Source organism: Lepidochelys kempii, chromosome 2, assembly GCF_965140285.1.
Source record: "Lepidochelys kempii isolate rLepKem1 chromosome 2, rLepKem1.hap1, whole genome shotgun sequence".
In the NCBI taxonomy this organism is placed as follows: domain Eukaryota; kingdom Metazoa; phylum Chordata; order Testudines; family Cheloniidae; genus Lepidochelys; species Lepidochelys kempii.
This window is the reverse complement of record NC_136381.1, coordinates 183,490,559-183,510,068: the sequence shown is the minus strand read 5'-3', so window position 1 is coordinate 183,510,068 and position 19,510 is coordinate 183,490,559. Positions and strand designations below refer to the sequence as shown.

General features: G+C 40.4%; 1 protein-coding gene across 7 annotated transcripts in view; it reads right to left on the bottom strand.

Annotated features, from left to right (window-relative positions):
* Window positions 1-19,510, bottom strand: part of PDE1C (phosphodiesterase 1C) — a 419,371-nt gene that overhangs the window by 86,475 nt on the left and 313,386 nt on the right. For all 7 annotated transcript variants that reach the window (XR_013635379.1, XR_013635380.1, XM_073332967.2 and 4 more), the window contains 4 exons: window positions 17,717-17,833; window positions 12,904-13,044; window positions 2,134-2,234; window positions 737-865 (listed from right to left, as the gene is read on the bottom strand). Coding sequence is in view for 5 of the 7 variants with exons in the window: in XM_073332967.2 (XP_073189068.1) it covers window positions 737-865; window positions 2,134-2,234; window positions 12,904-13,044; window positions 17,717-17,833 (488 nt within the window). In the remaining 2 variants the exon portion in view is untranslated. The remainder of the gene's footprint in view (window positions 1-736; window positions 866-2,133; window positions 2,235-12,903; window positions 13,045-17,716; window positions 17,834-19,510) is intronic.

Sequence of the window (19,510 nt, the reverse complement as noted above, 5' to 3'; positions counted from 1 at the left end):
TACATGAACCAGTATATGTTTGTCTGCAATAACACACGATAAGATGCTTTCACTCCAGTGAGAAAAAAACTCTGATTAATACAATTCATTTAAGATTCTTCTGTCCGACCCAGGTAACTATATATGTTTTATGCATAATTGCTATTTTTAAAGTGTCAGATATTTCATTTAAAAACGAGATAAAAAGCCCTCTTTCAGTCTGAATAATCTGTTATTTTAAAATGCCGATTTTTGCAAATAATTTATTTCCATCAGGAGTGCCTGTTTTAAATTAGACCTTCTTTTGGCTTTTTGGCATGTCTGTTATACCCACTTATATGCTCTGGACCTGATTCTCATTTACACTAAAGCTCATTTATAATGTTCTGGCAGCATAAAGGGGCCTTGGAGTGGTCTTAATTGTAATTTATGTTTTTGTGTAAATGAAAATCAGGCCACCAGTATATTCACCTACACAGTGATAAGTGGATGCAGGGAGATCTATGAGAGACTAACGAATAGATTCCATTATAAGTTAAATAACTTCACACATCACTTCTGAATTTAGTCCTTGAGAGTACAGCAGATGAAAATGAGAGGGGTAAAAATAGGATAAAGATTTTTAAATATCCTTTCTCTTAGTAATAAAAATACAGCTGTATATTATATTTTGATGGATACTATTATTCAAAGAAATGTAGTAACTACAATTGGCCTGGCTGAAACTTCCCCAAATGGCCCTACTGTTTGTTCTTACCTCCAATCATCCTTTGAGAGGTTAGACAAAATGTTCATCTCCTCATCATCTTGCAAAAGGCGATAGGCTGCACTAACATGGTGATTTTCGAGCACAGATCGGTCATTGTACAGAATGGCTGAATCCGACCTAGAATTTAAAAGAATGTCAAAAAAGTTATGTTTCTTTCCATTACATGTCAGTCTCACATTCAGAAATATTACTATGATTCACAATTACAGACTATATATTGATATTTTTAAAGTAAGTGTAATGCTTATTCATTGCTATGTAGCTGGGGGAACCATTAAAACCAATGGTTGAAATTCACCTCAGGGAAAAAGCCTTTAAAAACCCCATTCACTGCTTAAGACCCACCCAAATACTGTGTTAAAGATTTAAAAGGAGTGCTGAGAGACATTTGACTGCTAACTACTTCATAAATATCAGTCATTGGGTTAAACAATGAGGCTTTTGCTCAGTTCTTACTAAAGTCAAACTCTTATTTTGTGTGAGTTAGGGATTGCAAGATTGGTCCCCGTATTATTTTCTGAACTGATTATTTTAAACAAGGAATTCATAGCGCAACCACTGACACCTACAGACCTCCTGCTGAGAACACCTGACCTTTGACACAAAGGGAAACATTTCCAAAGGCACACAGAGCAGTTTGGTGCCCAGCTCTTACTGAAAGTCAGTGGAAGTTAAGATGCCTAACTACCTTTTGTGCCTTTGAAAATCTCCCCCAAAAGAGTTGTCTGCTTCCAAAATGGCACTGGTCTATCCAAGTTCTTGCCCACCTAAATGTCCTGCAGGGCTCTCCAGTGTTTTCAAATATGGCTACCACAACAATCGTTGAAGCATTATGAACACATTCTATTGCTACAGGCATGGCACTCGGCAGGGAGAGGGACTGGCGAAGGCTGCTGATGTGTAGTTTCCAGTTCTTTGAGATTTATTTATGAATATCTATTTTCTGTTTGATTCATTCAATGAAATGTTGGCTTCTTCAAGTTGAAACAAACAGAAGAAGAAGAAACATAACCAAAATACCTCCAAACCATTCCAGCATGGCCGACCATTTATTTAGCAACTGGCAGCTTTATGAAATATAAGTTATTCGTCCAAATTCTCTTCTAAGTGGCTTCAGTGTAAATCTGAGGTTACTCTATTTGAAGTTAGTGGAGTTACTCCAACTTTATGCTGGTGTAACAGAGGAATTTGTCCCAATGAATGGAAGACATTCATGATCACAAAATATAGTATAAGTGGAAGAAACTGAGATATAATTCTTTAACCATTCTACCTATGTATATATTAAAAGAAAACACAAAACAAAAAAGAGTCCCAGAAAAGTCGGGTATAGACAAAATTAGCATTCTTCCCTCCCTTCCTTAAGTAATTTACAAAGGCCTCACCGTGTCTGAATGTGAAAGTTGTTGGTGGTTCCAGTGTGTTCATAGTCATGGACGGCAGCTGCGAAGATCATAGCAAAGATCTCCAGCTCTGTCAGCCAGTGCTGAAATGGAGATTATAGAGCAATCAGATAAGCTGTCATTTTCTCAGGCATTAAGGCTTTCATCTGTTAAGGCAAGCTTTCTCTTGCTGACAATACACACGGCATATTATTGACTTTTCCCTACAGCCTGTCAGCTGTTCCAGAGCAAACTTCTCCAGCTCCTACATGAAAGCTGAACCATTGTTTTTCCTCAAGGTGGATCTAAATAAATTAAACCCTGGCAAAATATTTTAAATTTTTTTGACACTAAAAAGGCTGAAGCAAGGGGAGGAGAACATTTACTTTCTTTAAAAGGAATATGAACAACAAAAAAAAAGATGCAAGCTCAAGAAAGGGAGCGTTTTCTATTCTGAGAGAAACACAAAACCTAATGATGCATGTGCAAATATACACACAATATAAAATACACATGCAATCTGCTATGTTAGCCTAGAATAGTGATGTTACAAGCCTCAAATACACTAGGACTTTGCTAATTCCCAATGACTAAGAGACCCTTTGCGAATTACTGAATTATGTGTATTGACTAAAAGGCAAACACATGCAATATTAAAGCAAGAATATAGCATCACAAAAATGTAATTCTAGTTGTTTATTTATAATTAATTGAAAAATATTGAGAAAGTCATGGGGTAACATTTTCAAAAGCACCTAAATGACGTAGGAGCCCAAGTCCCATTTTTCGAAGTGCTTAAATCAATTAATCATTCTGTGCCTCAGTTTCCCCACCTAACAACATGCACCTACCTCCAGGAGTGCCATTAGGATGAAAGTAGTTAATGTTTGCATAATATAGTGAAAACAAAACACCAGATATTGTCAAAACTACTAATATAATTAAATAAATCTGCAGTTTGGAAGCAAGGATAACCCTAGATTTTGACAGGTTTCAGAGGAACAGCCGTGTTAGTCTGTATTCGCAAAAAGAAAAGGAGTACTTGTGGCACCTTAGAGACTAACCAATTTATTTGAGCATGAGCTTTCGTGAGCTACAGCTCACTTCATCACCTAGATTTTGAGTGCCCTACAAGTTGGGTGATCCCTCAACCTCTGCATACTCACAGCACCCCCACCGCTGGCCATCTCCTGTGTGCCTGTAACACCACTCCCCTTCTGTGGTAATCCTGACCCTCCCCCACTGGCGAAGTTCTATAGCCTCTACTGCCCTAAAGCTGGCGTACAAAGTCAGATTTCATCCTAAAAACAATATCAGATGTCAGCAGTAAAATATTTTGCCCAGCTCTAAAAATCATCATCAGAACTGGCACTCTTGTTCATAGAGATTAAGGCTGGAAGGGACCACCAGATTATCTAGCCTGCTCTCCTGTATATCACTGGCCACCAGCACCATCTGGCACCCGCACACGAAACCCAACAACCCAAATTAGACCAAAGTATTATAACCAATGAGAGATTAGATTATGATATGCCACAGGCAGAGACAAGAAGGGACCGAGGTGCACCAGTGCCCAAATCCACTGCAATGACAGGGAAATGATTAAATGAGATACACCCAGATAATTCTGGCAAGTGACCAGTACCCACATACTGCAGAAAAAGGCAAAAAAAACCCAAGGTCACTGCCAATTTGACTGGGGAAAAAATTCCTTCCCAACCCCACATATGGCAATCAGTTAGACCTCAAGCTTGTGAGAAGGAACCAGCCAGCCAAGCACTTGAGAGAGAAAATATTGATGTCACTTCAGAGCCCTGGCCCTCCCCACTCAATGTCCCATCTCCAGCTGTGGCCATCCCTGATGCTTCACAGAAAGAAGATTTAAAACAAAATCCTAGCATACATTTGGGGGTGGGGAATCCTTTCCTGACTCCTGCAGGTGGCTGGCTGAAACCCTGAAGCATGAGCTTTAGGAAGATAAGACATAAACCAGAAGTGAGTCCCAGGGCTGCTGAGCCCTGCCCCCTTTTATCACAAGCAATACCATCATACAATTATACTCATAAATGTGTCCAGCTTCTGCTTAAAGCTAATTAAGTTGTTTGCCCCCACAACTACTGGGAGGCTGTTCCAGAACTTCACCCCTATGATGGTTAGAAACATTCTAATTTTCCAGCCTGAATTTGTTCATAGCCAGTTTATATCCATTAGTTCTTATGCCAATATTGTCCTTTTGCTTGAATAGCTCTTCAGTCTCTCTGGTATTTACAAAGAGCAATCATATCTCTTCTCAGCCTTCTCATCCAGTCTTCCAAGCTCTTCCAGTCTCCTCTAATAAAATAGACAATCTGTTCCCCTGATCATCCCAGTAGTTCTTGTTGGCAGTTTTATTCAGATGGACAAGGTGTGAACAGGCATGGAGATTGAACTACTCTCTTATTCCCTTCCCCGCCCCTCCCCCCCCATGTTCCCTCCAGAATTAGAACAGAGTTGGAAAATGCTGGGGGTTGTGAAGGTTTCATTGTCTGTATGTTGCTGTGTCTGTCCTGAGGATAAACAGCATTTACTATTGACAAGGAAGATGACTTCAAGCAACATGGAGGATAGGTCCATCAATGGTTATTAGCCAGGGATGGTGTCCCTAGCCTCTATTTGCCAGAAGCTGGGAATGGACAACAGAGGATGGACCACTTGATGATTTCCTGTTCTGTTCATTCCTTCTTAAGCACCTGGCATTGGCTACTGTCAGAAGACAGGATACTGGGCTAGATGGACCCTTGGTGTGACCCAGTATGGCCAGAATTATGTTCTTAACATAATTCTGATAACCTTAAGTTACATCAGGATGGCCAGACTGCTGGTTCTCTAGGAAGTAGCATGCAATAGACCCACACTTCAATTCTCCAGAGGTGGTCTTTCATTTCCCAAATGGAAGCAGTTTGCTCAGCTCCTGGAGTCCCTTCTCTCAGCTCTGTTACTACTCTGATGTAGGTGGAGAGTCATTAAACAGGCTTGAAATCCCATCAGGCCCTCCATGGTCAAACAAGATTAGCGCAATGCAGGGTCTTGAAATGGAGAGGAAGGTTACTGAGGACAGGAGTAAAACGCTATTTATTGAGAACACCCACAGAAAACACAGCCTAGGGTTACTACAGAAGAACAGTGGATGGCAAATAAAATTCAATGTAAATAACGTATAGTTAAAATAGCTCTGTGAATAGAGGGGAAAAATGAAACCTTTAGTAAATGATCAAAAGTTTTCAGTCCCCACTTCAACTACAACCATAATAAAGAAAATAAAGATGATGCCAGGCAGCCGGCATTTAACAGATACAATCTCCATCCAAGTGGAGATATTACCTTTTACTTGTGGACTTCATCTTGCAGAATGGGGCTAGCTTTAAAGAACAAAGCCATTAAGAATGATTGAGAAAGCAGCAGGGCTCGCCCATGTGGGGGGAAAACAGGGCGGGGGAGAGAGCAAGGAAATGTGAATGTTTTTCATTTCTGAAGGGGTGACAAAAAATGATCCAGAACAAACTCTTCAAAGATGATGGAAAGAAAGAAATGAATCAAAGAATGAGCATTGGATCCCAAATGGGGAACAAAGAAAGGGAAATGAGGCATGGCTGTCGTTCACAAAGGCATAATAAACATGAAGAATCAACTACTAAGAAGAGCCACTAGGGTCTAAACAAAAGACTCACTGTGTGCATAGGGAGTGAGAACAAGAAAAGACTAGATGAGCTTCCCAATGCAAAAGTGAGTGGAATGAATTGCCAGGAAACACAGGAAAATGAAACAAAGAAGAGAAGGATGGAGATAATTAGCGTATTCCTTTTCTCAGAGTTTATGTTCATTCATTCCAAAGAAGTTATCAGTTTCAGATCGCATATAGTCATGATGATCGGCTTATTAACCATAAAAGCCAGCAGGTTTTTTCTCCCCATTTGGTTCAAACACAAGTGTCAGAGAAATCTTATGCTTCAGCAGTTTAACAGCTCTGCCCTATGAAATGTGCCATTATCAAAAATTGCAGAAGTACAGAAAGCGCTCTCATCGTTTAAAGGTTTGCATATAACTGTGTGATTGCACAAAGAGATCACACAGTAATTCCCAATAATTATCAAGATTAATCAGATAATATTCATAAAGGGGAAAAAATAATTAAGTCACACTTGAACAACAGAGGTAATTAAAGAAAGGAAGAACGAGAGAAAAACAGATATCTATGCAGTGCAACTCTTAAAAATATTTCTAAGTTGTGTGCTTGAGTATTTATTCTCTGAAATATAAACATTAAAAAAATCCAGTATTAACTTTGTACATCAAAATTAGGATAATACTGAAAATATTATACTGCCTTGATATATACTGATGGCAGCTCTTCACCTCGAATATTGTGTTCGTTTCTGGTCGCGCCACCTAATAAAGATATATAAAAGGTCTCGAGAAGTACAAGGAGAATGATTAGAGGTATGAAAAGACCTTTGCCTGAGGGGAGATGGAAGAGATTAGGACTACATAGTTTAAAGAGAAAATAAATAACGGGGGACATGATGGAGGTCTTTGAAATACTGAATGGGATAGAGAAGATGAATCAGAGGCTCCTTTTTACTTTACCCCCATAATATTAGGACAGAGGTCACCAGATGAAATTAAAGGCTCACAATTAAAACTGATAATACTTTTTTATGCAATAAATAATACTTCCGCGGGATATTAGTGAGTTCATGACCAGATTTTAAAAATATTTAGAAACTAATGTGAACAAAAAAAATATTCGCAGTAGGAACTAAACAGAATAATGACATTAAGGGGCATACATTATCATAACAACCACTAAGTGCCTGGGTTAAGCACAAGCTTCCACTATGCCAGTGCATAATTGCCTATTACAGAAATTTTCACATTCCTGTCCGGCAACTGGAGCCGGCCACTGTCAAAGACAGGATACTGGACTACTGATCTACCCAGCATGGCAATTCCTAAGGCCTTATCATTTTATTTGGATTATATTAGTGAAAAACCGGTCATTATTCACGAGGCATAAGCCTGACCTTGTATTCTTTGCTCACCAGAAAGCCCTACAGACTTCACTTGGAGTTCCTACATAGGCGCCAACTTCCTCTCTGGCTGGCGGGTGCTCAACCCCCACCCCCGGCTCCTAGCCCCACCTTTGCACCGCAAGACTTCCACTGAAACCAATCATAGTCACTGCAATCCAAGGGAATTTGACTAAAGACAAAAAACTCAGCAAAGATTGCAGGATCTGGCAGCACTGTATATTATTAGCAGCCATCAAAATAAATAATACCAAAATGCCCTAGGGTGTACACATAGGACTCCCATTGAAATAAACACTGCTCACGTGCACATTCCCAAGGTCAGCAGTTGGCACTAATTTGTTATCATCTAATTTGTAATCACTAAAGCTCATTCAGAAAATTATTTTTAGATTCTGAGCTGGATGATAACGTGAGGAAGGAAATAGATCCTATATATATTTTTATTGGGTCATTGTACATCTGTTATGTATGTCTGTTTCCCCTCTGCCTTCCCCCAAAGGAGTGGCTTGCAGCCTTACTATTAGTGTTATTGTCAAAGGCAAGTCAACAACCTCATGGCGGTTGAGGCTACTCAAGCAAAACATTTAAAATAAATTGATCTGGACATTGAACAATTTACTGTAAAACAAACACAAAAATCTTTAAGCCAAAAACAAAGGCACCAAAAATATGAAGATGAAATTCACCAGCTCAGTATAAATCTCTATGCTCCATTCTGTTTAATAACTGACAACCCAAATCCATTCTCTGATCTTATAAGTAGCATAAATATTTCTTCTAAAAACAAAAGATGACTAGGAGCACCAGCTAACAATGCTGAAGTTAACAGACTATCACATGCTGATAAAAACCCATAAAAAAATATTTTATTAGCTGGCTCATGACCTACTCTCAGGAAAGCAAGAACAAGAACTAAAAAGGTCAGATCTTAATTCCATCCAAGTCAACAGAAGTTTTCCCACTGATGTCCACTGAATCGGGATCAAGCTGTTAGTTAAGATGTGGGAGAATGGATTTTAACTTAACGGTATCAGTAACAAATTGTTAAAGTGCAATTACACTCTGAAAACTGCCCCTGGAAAAAATGTCATTTTGGGGTTCCAGGATTATTTTCTCTCAGCGGACTTCACATCCAGTTTGTTCAGTTCAAAAATAAAAAGATACTTTTTTCTAGCTGCCATGTCTCATCCTTGGATTTAAAATCCAAGTTGTGCTGTATCATGTATCGTCATCAGTGACTGGTGATCCCTCATTTTCGAGGATGATCTCTGCCACGGATTTATATATGGGTCCTGAGATGACTCAGGAATCCGATCCTGGAACCGCAAATCCACCTGCAGTAGGTACAGACATTTTGTGGCAGGCCAGTGGCCTGCTGGGAAAAAGTTATTTCTTTTTCCTTCCTTCTCTCTCTTTTCAGCTTCAAGGGCAATGCATTTCTCCTCTAACAATAACATAGTCAAGAAGGTGCTGATGCCTGGAGTAAGCGTGTCTCCAGGTGGTCTGATACTTCTCACTTAGTCTAAAGAGCGTGTTCGTGATGATCAGGCCATGTTCTACACACTTGCTCAGGAGGAGGATGGCATTGGAATTAGCCTTTCCTACTCCTTCTTTTCCAATAGCGCCATTCCAGAGATCTGACTCCCACCCGACTCTAGCGTTAAAATCTCTGAGGAGAATGATCTTATGCTCCTTGAGAATGTTGATCAAGACTTTGTCAAGATCTGTATAGAATTGTTCTTTGATATCCTCAACAGAATCAAGCATTGGGGCATACGTGCTGACGACAGCAGCAGACTGGTTGTTGCTGAGCTCAAGACGAAGTCATAAGACGTTCATTGATTCCTACAAGAAATTCTGTAAGCTGACTGACAAACTTATTCCTAATTGCAAAACTGACACCATGAATATGCCTGTCCTCTACAGATTTTTTTTGCCAGAAAAAGATGTAACCACCACCTTCTTCTCTCAGTTGACCTTCATCTTGGCACCTTGTCTCACTCAGGGCAGCGACGTCGATGTTATATCTTTCAAGTTCCCTGGCAACGACAGCAGTTCTTCTTTCCAGCTGTACATTATTTTTGTTACCCATCAGGGTGCGAACATTCCATGTAGCAAAAGTCACTGTCTTTTTATAGCTTTGATTGCAGGCAGTGATCCCACTGGACGCGGTAATCCAGCCAGGAGTGTATGAGACAGCCTAGGTTTAAGGCACCTCCCCATGTGGGATGAGCAGAGGGGATCCTAAAGAGGACTGCTCAGTCATAATAGTAGCTGCCGAATTGAACCCTGTCTCAGTCCTGGTGCCAGACGACCATCTAATTACCACCACCTATGTGCAGATTCATGGCTTGGGACTGCCAGATCCACTAATCCTGTCCCCGTCACCACTAGTCTGTTGCCACAGGGCTTGGAAGGTTGGAAAGATGTTATTTCCCATGATAGAAGCCTGCGCATGATTTCTTTTAACGTGGGGAAGCTGGTGTGCCTACAGCGACCACACGATCATGACAAGTTGGAAGTCTGGGGCCCAGTGGCAGGGAAAGTCCAAGATGACTGGAGATCTCCACTTGCTGCAGCCTTCATCCGCTTTCACAGCCGTTGAGATCCGAGGACCCTCTTACGCCTGATCCACCATTGAGGACTTGGGGGATTGGACTGTGCTTTGTCTATGACCTCTCCTCAGACCTGTTCGCCTTGGGAGACCCTACTGGGAACATGAAGCTCCCAATAACTTAGCTTTGAGGATCATTGGAACACGCAAGCCCCTTCTCCACACAAGGTGATGGTCCAAGTAATCTGTATGAAGATTCAACAGGTCAGATTCTGTGATTATACCATATCCATCAAATTCTGCCTTTTACCACACCTGCATAGCCCTGCTGTCTTCAATGGAGTCAAACAAGTGTAACAGAGAGCAGAATATGGAACTTACAGCGTTCTGTTGGTGATGCATGAGCTAGAAAAGAACACAGCTCACTCTCCCACAGCTGTGATGGTGCTACAGTACTAACATGCCAAAAATAATAAAGTAACAAATATGACCCTGAAAACACACGGGCAGTAGGTCTGTTGAATAAGTAGGAGCCATTTTTACACAGTCACTTTTCTGAGCAGAACTGCACCGTAGGAAGTAGGAAGAGTGCCATCTTTATGCTGTTTGAGGAAAGGAAAGGAATCAGTTGGTTCACCATCATAATGCAATTCACATTACACATGGCTTTAATATCCTTAGTAATTATGCCCTTCAGTGGGTTTTCTTTAACCTACATGCTAAATATCTGCAGTGAAACAGTTAAGAATATTAGACTGGTTTGTAGTAGTTAGTTGTGGGTCTGAATCTTATCTCACTTACTTTAGTGAAATCAGAAGTAACTGGTAGGAGTGAGACTGGAATCCGGCATTATGTCTGTACTGAAACTTTTATTAACAGTCAGCACAGCAGATTTAGTATTTCTTTAGGTCTCTCTGTTGCAGTCTCAGAAACTATCATCATCTCCAAGATTTATCAGCTGGGGAAAAGGAAGACTAAAGTCTTACCAACAAGAGAGGAGGAAGATGCAAGCATTAATATGGGCTTGTCTACACTTGAAAAGCTACAACAGAACAGAGACAGCTGTGCCACCATAGGGCTTCAGTGTAAATACTACTTACGCTGATGGGAGGAGTTTTTCCTGAGAGGTGGTAGCATGGTTGACAGAAGAATTCTTCCACCTACCTACTGTTGTATACATTGGAAGTTAGGTCAGCTTATCTATGTCGCTCAGGGGTGTGGAGTTTTCACACCCCTGAGTGACATAACTGGGTCCACTTAACTTTTTAGTGTAGAACAGGCCTAACAATGCTGAGTCATTTGCAACTGGGAGTTTCTTTATCTTTGTCCTAATATTACAAGTTTAATAACAAACTCTGAAGAATCAAAGGATGTTATGTAAAAGATACTTTTCATTTGAAATCTAAGGCTTTTTTGGTTTCTGTTCGAAAGTAGTACATGGATACTTGCAATGGGAGGAGTCCATGCAGAACACAATTGTATGGGCTTAAGTAGGCTGTTTCTACAGTAAATGAACCGTATTTCAATAAAAATAAAGCACAGCACAATTTTATTTAACAACATACTAGTCACAGCAACAGCAACCAATTCATTCAATTGTATACCAATTAGTGTGGGTTGGAAAATGGAATTTTTCCCTTCCATGAAAAATGTCAAGCTTTCAGAAAAAACAGTTTCATCCCAAACTGGGAAGAAAAACCAAAATGTCTATTTTGCTGAAAGAAATTTTAATTTGTGTTTTTGTTTTGGGTCAACTGAAGCACTTTGTTTTTATAAATTTGAAATGTTCTTTCAATTTCAAGCATTTTCATATAAATAAAAGTAAATTTAAAACAGACTCATTAAAAAAAATCAAGTTTCCTTTCTGAAAATATCAAAACATCCCATTTTTGACATTTTTTAAATTCCCTTTTTTCCAATTTTTTTCTGAAACAAAATTTTACCAAAATCAGTACAACTTCACAACAAAAAAATTCAGTTTCCTCCAAATAACATGTTCTGACAGAAAACTGTTTCAATGAAAATTTTTTGACCAGCTCTAATAACAATGGAAAATGTTGTAAAGTGTTTAATGCTATTTTCTATTAACCTCTTTGTCAAAGACTCATAGACTTTAAGGCCAGAAGGGACCATTATGATCATCTAGTCTGACCTTCTGCATAACCTAAACCATAGAATTTCACCAAGCCCGTAACTTCTGGTTGAGCTAGATCGGATATTTTAGAAAGATATCCAGTCTTGATTTAATGACTTCAAACAATGGAGGATTCACCACGTTACTAAGTACATTGTTCTAAAGTACATTGTTATACACTTGCACTTGACTTTCAGTTTGAATTTGTCTTGCTTCAGCTTCCAGTCACTTAATTTTGCTATGTCTTTGTCTGATACATTAAAGAACCCTCTGTAATCAGAAATCTTTTCCCTGAATAGGTATTTATAGGCCACAATCAAGTCACCTTTTAACCTTCTCTTTGTTAATCTAAACAGATTGAGCTTCTTTAGTCTCTCTTGCTGTAGGTTTTCCTGACTTCTAATCATTCTTAACTGCAGGGTCTGCACCCCCTCCAGTTACCGTAGGGGCATGCATCACCTCAAAGGAGACAAAAGGAGGTAAGGCCTACACCAGTTCTATCAAGGAGGGATTGTGCCATTCTACTTCACTAGAGTTTCAGTATAACCAATATATCGTAGATATCTGTATAGCTCCCATCACCATACTATCTGAGATTCTCATAGTCTTTAATGTGTTTATCTTCATGACACCCTTGTAAATAATATTATCCCCATTTTGAAGATGGGGAACTGAGGCACAAAGAGACTAAATGACTTGCCCAAGATCACACAGGGAGTCTGTGGCTGAGCAGGGAATTGATCGCAGGTTTCCCAAGATTAGCACTCCAACCACAAGACCATCCTTCCACTCCATGATCATTATAAACAGAATTTCACTATATCCAAAATCACTATAAAAGGAATTTCACTATATCCAAGTTTTCCAATAATACTGAGCACCTACAGAGCACTTTTCATTTTCATAGCACTTAGAAACACCAAGTTCATCTACAGTAGGAATATGTTCCACTGTATATAATCTCTTTAATGAGTGGAAATGCTGCAGTCTCATTATTCTGGTATTCACGTACTTACCGCTACACCTGTCTTAAAAAGGAGATAATGTACAGTCTGTGTAACATCTGCTGCATGCATTAGATTGTGATAAGGATTTTTATGTTTGCTGTATCCAACTTCCAGTGCTTCCACAAAGGAGACAAGAGCAGAAATGGGAATCTAAAAAAGGAAACATGAAGTTAAATGCACTGAGGACAGAATTATCTTCAATTATTAGCATTTTTATGAGTAACTTTCATCTAGTGCCCCAAAATGTGGTCTATACATAAATAAATCACCTAAAACAGCTTAGCAGACACTGCGGAAACTGACAGTAAATCAAGAAGTTTACCCATTCCTAATCACGTCAGGGCTGAATCACACACACATACACATTAACAAGACAGTACACTACTACGTGCCTGTTTGAAGACATAATGCAGAATAAAAAACAACAGACAGCCCTTGATTGATTGCCCTTGAAGAAATGTCTCAATATAGGTCACAAGGTGTTTGTCTGTCCTCTCATGACCCATTGTTATACATCATTGCTTCACAATTCATGGCTTAGGTTATTAATGGTACATATTAGAGGTAGACTGAAACATTCCATAAGAGAAGCATTATTTACCTAAGTCTCTGCTTAGTAACTATTTCCCAAATTCTGCCCTCAGACCCAGGATAGGTTTGCAACACTCACTCACTTCAATAGTAATACTATACACATAGGTGAGGGCAAAATTAAGCGATTTCCTGGGGAGGAGAGTGACACTAATCCAACCACACATTCAAGGGAATGGCAACATCTGTTCTCCAAAGTTAGTACCACATGCTCAAACCAATTTCAGACGTTCTTGTGTGGTGGCTATCTGGATCTGTACTTTCAGTGGCATTACCAGCCAGAAGCAAACTGTACACAACTCTGCCTTGTGTGTGCATGGTGGGACTGTGTGTGTCGGGGGAGGGGGGGAGGGGAAGGGGAAGGGGAAGGGGAAGGCAGAATCTGACCACCCTGGGAACATCCTCTTTAGATATGGGGCAGTCCCTAAAGAAGCCCAAAGAGTGGGAGACTTGAGGGTCTCTTCTTAGAAGACAACAATAGTTAGTGGGAACCTCAGGGCAAGACAGGTGCCAGGGAAGTACGGGTCAGAGAAAGAATTTGGCCAAGGCAAAAGGGTGAAAAGTCTCATGAGAACAGTTATTTTTTCCTTGTGAGGTTTCCACCATTTTTGTTCATGTTCCAGATTTAATTGAGAATACTATCCAAGGTTGGAATATAAAACCCAGCTTCGGCAGCATCTGGAACTGGACACCACTAGGTCACCAATCTCAAATTTTGTTTTACGCTTGACTGTTTAATTCCTTTCCCAAGCTATGAAACTCAAGACTCTAGAGAATGAGGTCAGTGAAAACATTCAGCGTACATGGCACACCGGAATGAGGTGTCCTCGAAAAAGTGTGAGAGAAAATAAGGGTAGATGCATATAGAAATAGTATCAGTGGTGCATCTACTACTTCCATTTTTGCAACAGCCTCAAGACCTCAACAGAACTGAAGGCTTGAAATGATTCATGCTCTCCATACAGCTGAAGAAGTAATATAAAGCTTGAGTGGTGGCAGGACAAGCAAAGATCTGTCAAGGAAGATAAGGATAAAGTATTTGCCTGAATGAAGAGAGAGAGAGCTTGCTAAGTAGGCCCTCAGATGTACAGTATATCTCTATTACTGTCCTGTTGATAGCTCTGGTCAATAAGACACAACTGTGCAGAAGTGAAACTTGAACAGTACAGATCTGAAAGGCTGAATGAAGCAGACATCAGTAGCTGGCTCTGTGGATGAAATTTATGTGGGGAAAGTGATAAAAGGTTTTGTGTGTTCTAGTTCAAGGACTTGATCACAGTGCTTACAAAAAACAAGTATTGAGAAAAGATTAATCATTCATAGAGCTTCTTTCTGAAAAGTACAAATTCTAGTCAGAATACATGTATCATTGTAACATTATGCTCCATATTCTTCATAGAAACATTGATATGATATGAATATGGCATAACTAAGATATGTTTTATGCAAGATGGACCATGTGAGGTATCATTGGAAAGTTATGTCAGTTATGATCTACTGAATGTGATTATCCAATTTGCATGCATGCATAATTTCTGTATCTGAAGTTAGGAATATTGACCATGTAACAATTACAACTGTGTGTGTACTTGGGGAATGCCCAGCAGACAGTATGCAATCAGTCTGGATGGGCCATTAGGAAGGATAGTAGGACTGTGAAGATACTAATCTCCCTCCTTCCTGAGAAGTTTCCTAAGATGTTGCTTTGACACTGCAGGGTCATGTGATCATTTCACCTGGTACAGGATAGCATCTTGAAATGCTGGTACTTTTCCATGGGAAGGGGATGGGGTTCAAACTAGGAAGCAAAGCATTCCCACCATATGCAAATCCTATTTGAGGCTGGGGAGTGAGTTAATCTAGGCTTTTCTCCACAACCACCCCGCCCAAGAAGGAAGACTGCTGAAAACACCGGAAGAAACAAAGGAACTGAGCTGGGGGAGGCAGGGGCTGAGACCAGGCAAGAAAGGTCAGCCTGTAAAGGAATTGTCATAAATATAAAGGGAAGGGTAACCACCTTTCTGTATACAGTGCTATAAAATCCCTCCTGGCCAGAGGCAAAATCCTTTCACCTGTAAAGGGTTAAGAAGCTAAGGTAACCTCGCTGGCACCTGACCCAAAATGACCAATGAGGAGACAAGATACTTTCAAATCTGGAGGGGGTGGGGGGAATGTTTTTGTCTGTCTGTGTGATACCTTTGCGGGGAACAGATCAAGGATGCAAGCCCTCCAACTCCAGTAAAGTTAGTAAGTAATCTAGCTAGAAAATATGTTAGGTTTTCTTTGTTTTGGCTTGTAAATTCACTGTGCTGGAGGAAATGTGTATTTCTGTTTTTGTGTCTTTTTGTAACTTAAGATTTTGCCCAGAGGGATTCTCTATTTTTTGAATCTGACTGCCTGTAAGATTATCTTCCATTCTGATCTTACAGTGTTGTTCTCTTATATTTTTTGTTCTTCTAATAAAGTTCTAATTTTTAAGAATCTGACTGGGTTTTTTGGGTCTTAAAAATCCAAGGCTGGTTCATGCTCATATTGTTTATTCTCAAGCCTCCCCAGGAAAGGGAGTGTAAGGGCTTGGGGGGATATTTTGGGGAAATAGGAACTCCAAGTGGTCCTTTCCCTGTTCTCCGTCTAAATCACTTGGTGGTGGCAGCATACTGTTCAAGGACAAGGTAAAGTTTGTGCCTTGGGAAAGTTTTTAACCTAAGCTGGTAAAAATAAGCTTAGGGGATCTTTCATGCGGGTCCCCACATCTGTGCCCCAGAGTTCAGAGTGGGGAAGGAACCCTGACAGGAATGCCTGAAGATTTAAGATGCATGTGGTGCAGTTTACCTTCAAGAAACTCTGCAACCTGCTTGAAACAACATTTAGGGTGAGAAATTATTTGTAGCCAGTATTCCTTAGTGTATTAAGCTTAGTTTACGTGTTTTGTTTTATTTGCTCAGTAATCTGCTTTGATCTGTTTGCTGTCCCTTATAATCACATAAAATTTACCTTTGTAATTAACAAACTTGTTTTTTGTTTATTCCAAAACCCAGTTTGTGCAATTCATAACTGGGGGGTGGAGGGGGAAACTGTGCATATCTTCCTCCACATTGAGGGAGGGAGCAAATTTCATGAGCTTACGCTGTATAGATCTCTATACACTGCAAGACCAAATAACTTTGGGTTTACACTCCAGAGGGCGTATGCCTCAGAGTGCTAGGCAATTCCCCGAGCTCAGTCCTCCCACAGAAAGCTGATTGCAGACTCTGTGTGATTCTACAGCTGGGTGTGTCCCGACCTGTGTGTGTGCTGGAAAGGGGCCAGAGAGCCTGTCAGAGCAGCATAGAGTAAGGGGAACCCAGGCTGTTGGAACAGGTAGGCTCAGTGGGACCCCAACACATCAGGTGGCACCCCAGAAAGGGGGTCCAACCCATCACAGTCATGAACATGGTATGCTTGATAGGAAGCAAGAGAAATAGCACTATTTAATTTTGAGGGAAGACAAGACAGTTACTATTTAAATTGTGGCAGCATCCATACTAAAAATGACACAGTCGCAGCTCTGAAGAATGGCCAAGATTAAATGTATCCTGAGATTTTAAGCCCACTGTATTCCCCATTGAAAACTCTTCTAAAATGCATTCATTGTATCAGTAATTCGATAACACTAAACATGAACCTGTAGCCAGAACAAGTTGTTCAATCAACTATCAGTAGTGCATCAACAATGCTTGTTTGCACAGTGATTAAATCAGCAGATTTCACAGCACACAGGAGTACAGTTGGGTATTCCCAATGATCCAGGTACAGTTTAGCCAGGATCTCTCTTAAAAATTACAGTTATTTAGTGATGGACTCATCTAAGCTATAATTTCTACCATGATGAGGGACTCAAGTACAACACGGCAATCTCTTGAAATGGTGAAAACACAGCTCATTCTTGAAGAGGAAATGTGACTGAATTATATTCCAGGACTGTAATGCAGCCCTGCAAAAGTCCAAAAAAGTTTCTTGATGACTTTGAAGGGAACGTATTTGAGCCCCAGTCCAATTAAATGCATGGTTTAGCAGACATCTGTAGCGCGTAGGAAAGTATTTTAATCATATTCGGGGAACTACTGCTCCAACATAATAAAAGTTACAGTAAAAGTATGGGTGGAATATAGTTTGAATAAAGTTTGAATTTATTTCCTTCGGTGATCTTCTGGGGAGTTGGGAAGAAAAGTCTCATCTCAGATTTACTAACCTTGAAACGGCTGATCAGATCGTAGCGTGTGAGAAGTTCATAGAAAATGAATTTCAGTGCATGATCCCCACTAGCATCATTCAGTGCAAATACATCAAAGGACCATTTGTCTACATTCTGCAAAGTGTGGAAAAAAGGTGTTAATACAGTCATTTATTTTATAATTATATAATTTCTGCCACTTTAAAACTTTAACAATCAGGAAAGCATCACTTTGCGGAATATGAAAGAAATTCATCACTGCTTCTGGATTCCTCTAGTTTCATTTAATCAGCGCATGTTCTATTTCAGCAGTTCTCAAACTGTGGATCGGGACCCCAAAGTGGGTCATGGCCCCATTTGAATGGGTTGCCAGGGCTGGCATTAGACTTGCTGCAGTCTGGGGACGAAGCCCAAGCCTCACTGCCCCAGGACGAAGCCCAAGCCTGAGGGCTTCTTCACCTGTGGTTGGTGAGGCTCAGGTTAAAAGCCCCCCACCCTTGGGCTTCAGCTTTGGGTTCCCTGCCCAGGGCGGCGGGGCTCAGGCAGGCTCAGGCTTCATTCCCCGCCCCCTCCTGGGGTCGTGTAGTAATTTTTGTTGTTAGAACGGGGTCGCAGTGCAATGAAGTTTGAGAACCCCTGCAATGTGTTATGTGTTATGATCATGGCAGATCTGGCAGGAGTTTAACAAAAAATGTGCATTCAAAAATGATTTTTTTAAATTATGGTCACTCATGATATCTAACTATGATCAGCAAAGGCTGAATGTCAAAAGATTTGGAATCCTGGCTTGGGTAAGCACCCCACCATTACAATGCCTATACAGTCTACAGTCGGCACTGTTGCATATTCAGCATCTACTATATCTTTGCATTGGTTGCAGTTCTGTGCTTTCTCCTAAGTCTAGGAAAAGACTGTGGGTACTGAGCCAACTTAGAATGGTGAATGTTGAGATTTTAAAGGCACCTGTTGTGTCAGAACCTCCCAAGTCTGCAGAGTCTCTCTCTGCAGTTCTCACAAGAGGCGGCTCCCCGAAGCATGAAATACATTTCATGCTTCAGTCTGACCTAGAAACACAGAAAGAGCAGTTTCTCTTGTGGCACAATAACGGAAGAAATATCTGATGCCTGAGGTCCAATTTCCACTGGCTGTTACTCAGTTTTTACTAATTCATTAGGCAAACACCCACTGAAGGAGCTTGCCAGAGAGTCTGAGTGCAAACTGAGATTGTTTTAACTGGCAAACTGTCAAACCCCAAGCACACAGGACCAGTTCTGGTTCCTACCTCTGAGGATGTAAAGGCACCCCTGGCAGAGGAATCATTACATTTCCACTGGGCAAGGGATGGAAAGGATGTAGAAGTAACCTTTGAATGACCACGTCTGTAAAACTGAAAGTTTATAAAAGGTCACAATAACTTATAACAACAAATGTTGATGGGAAAAGGTGCAAAAGAAAGGCAGAAAGACTGAATTAATCCAAACAAAAAAGGCCTATTGGTAAAGCTCATGGACTGTGTTAAGATCATGCCAAATTAAAAAAAAAAGTGTGGGACTGAAAATCAATGGAACAAAATCAGTATGTCAGAAATTAGGCCTAACCAGTGAACAAATAAATGAGGGGATAGGCCATTCCACCCATTACTCCTTTTTAGGATTGTTAAAAAGAAAAAGACTTGGGGGAAATTAGCAGAACCTGATTGCAAACAACCACTGACAGAGACAGGAGAACACCTAAGGAGCAAGTTTTACCATGATGGCTGCTACCCCTGCTGTCTCCTGTGACCTACCATAATACTACTGGGCCCTCATCATC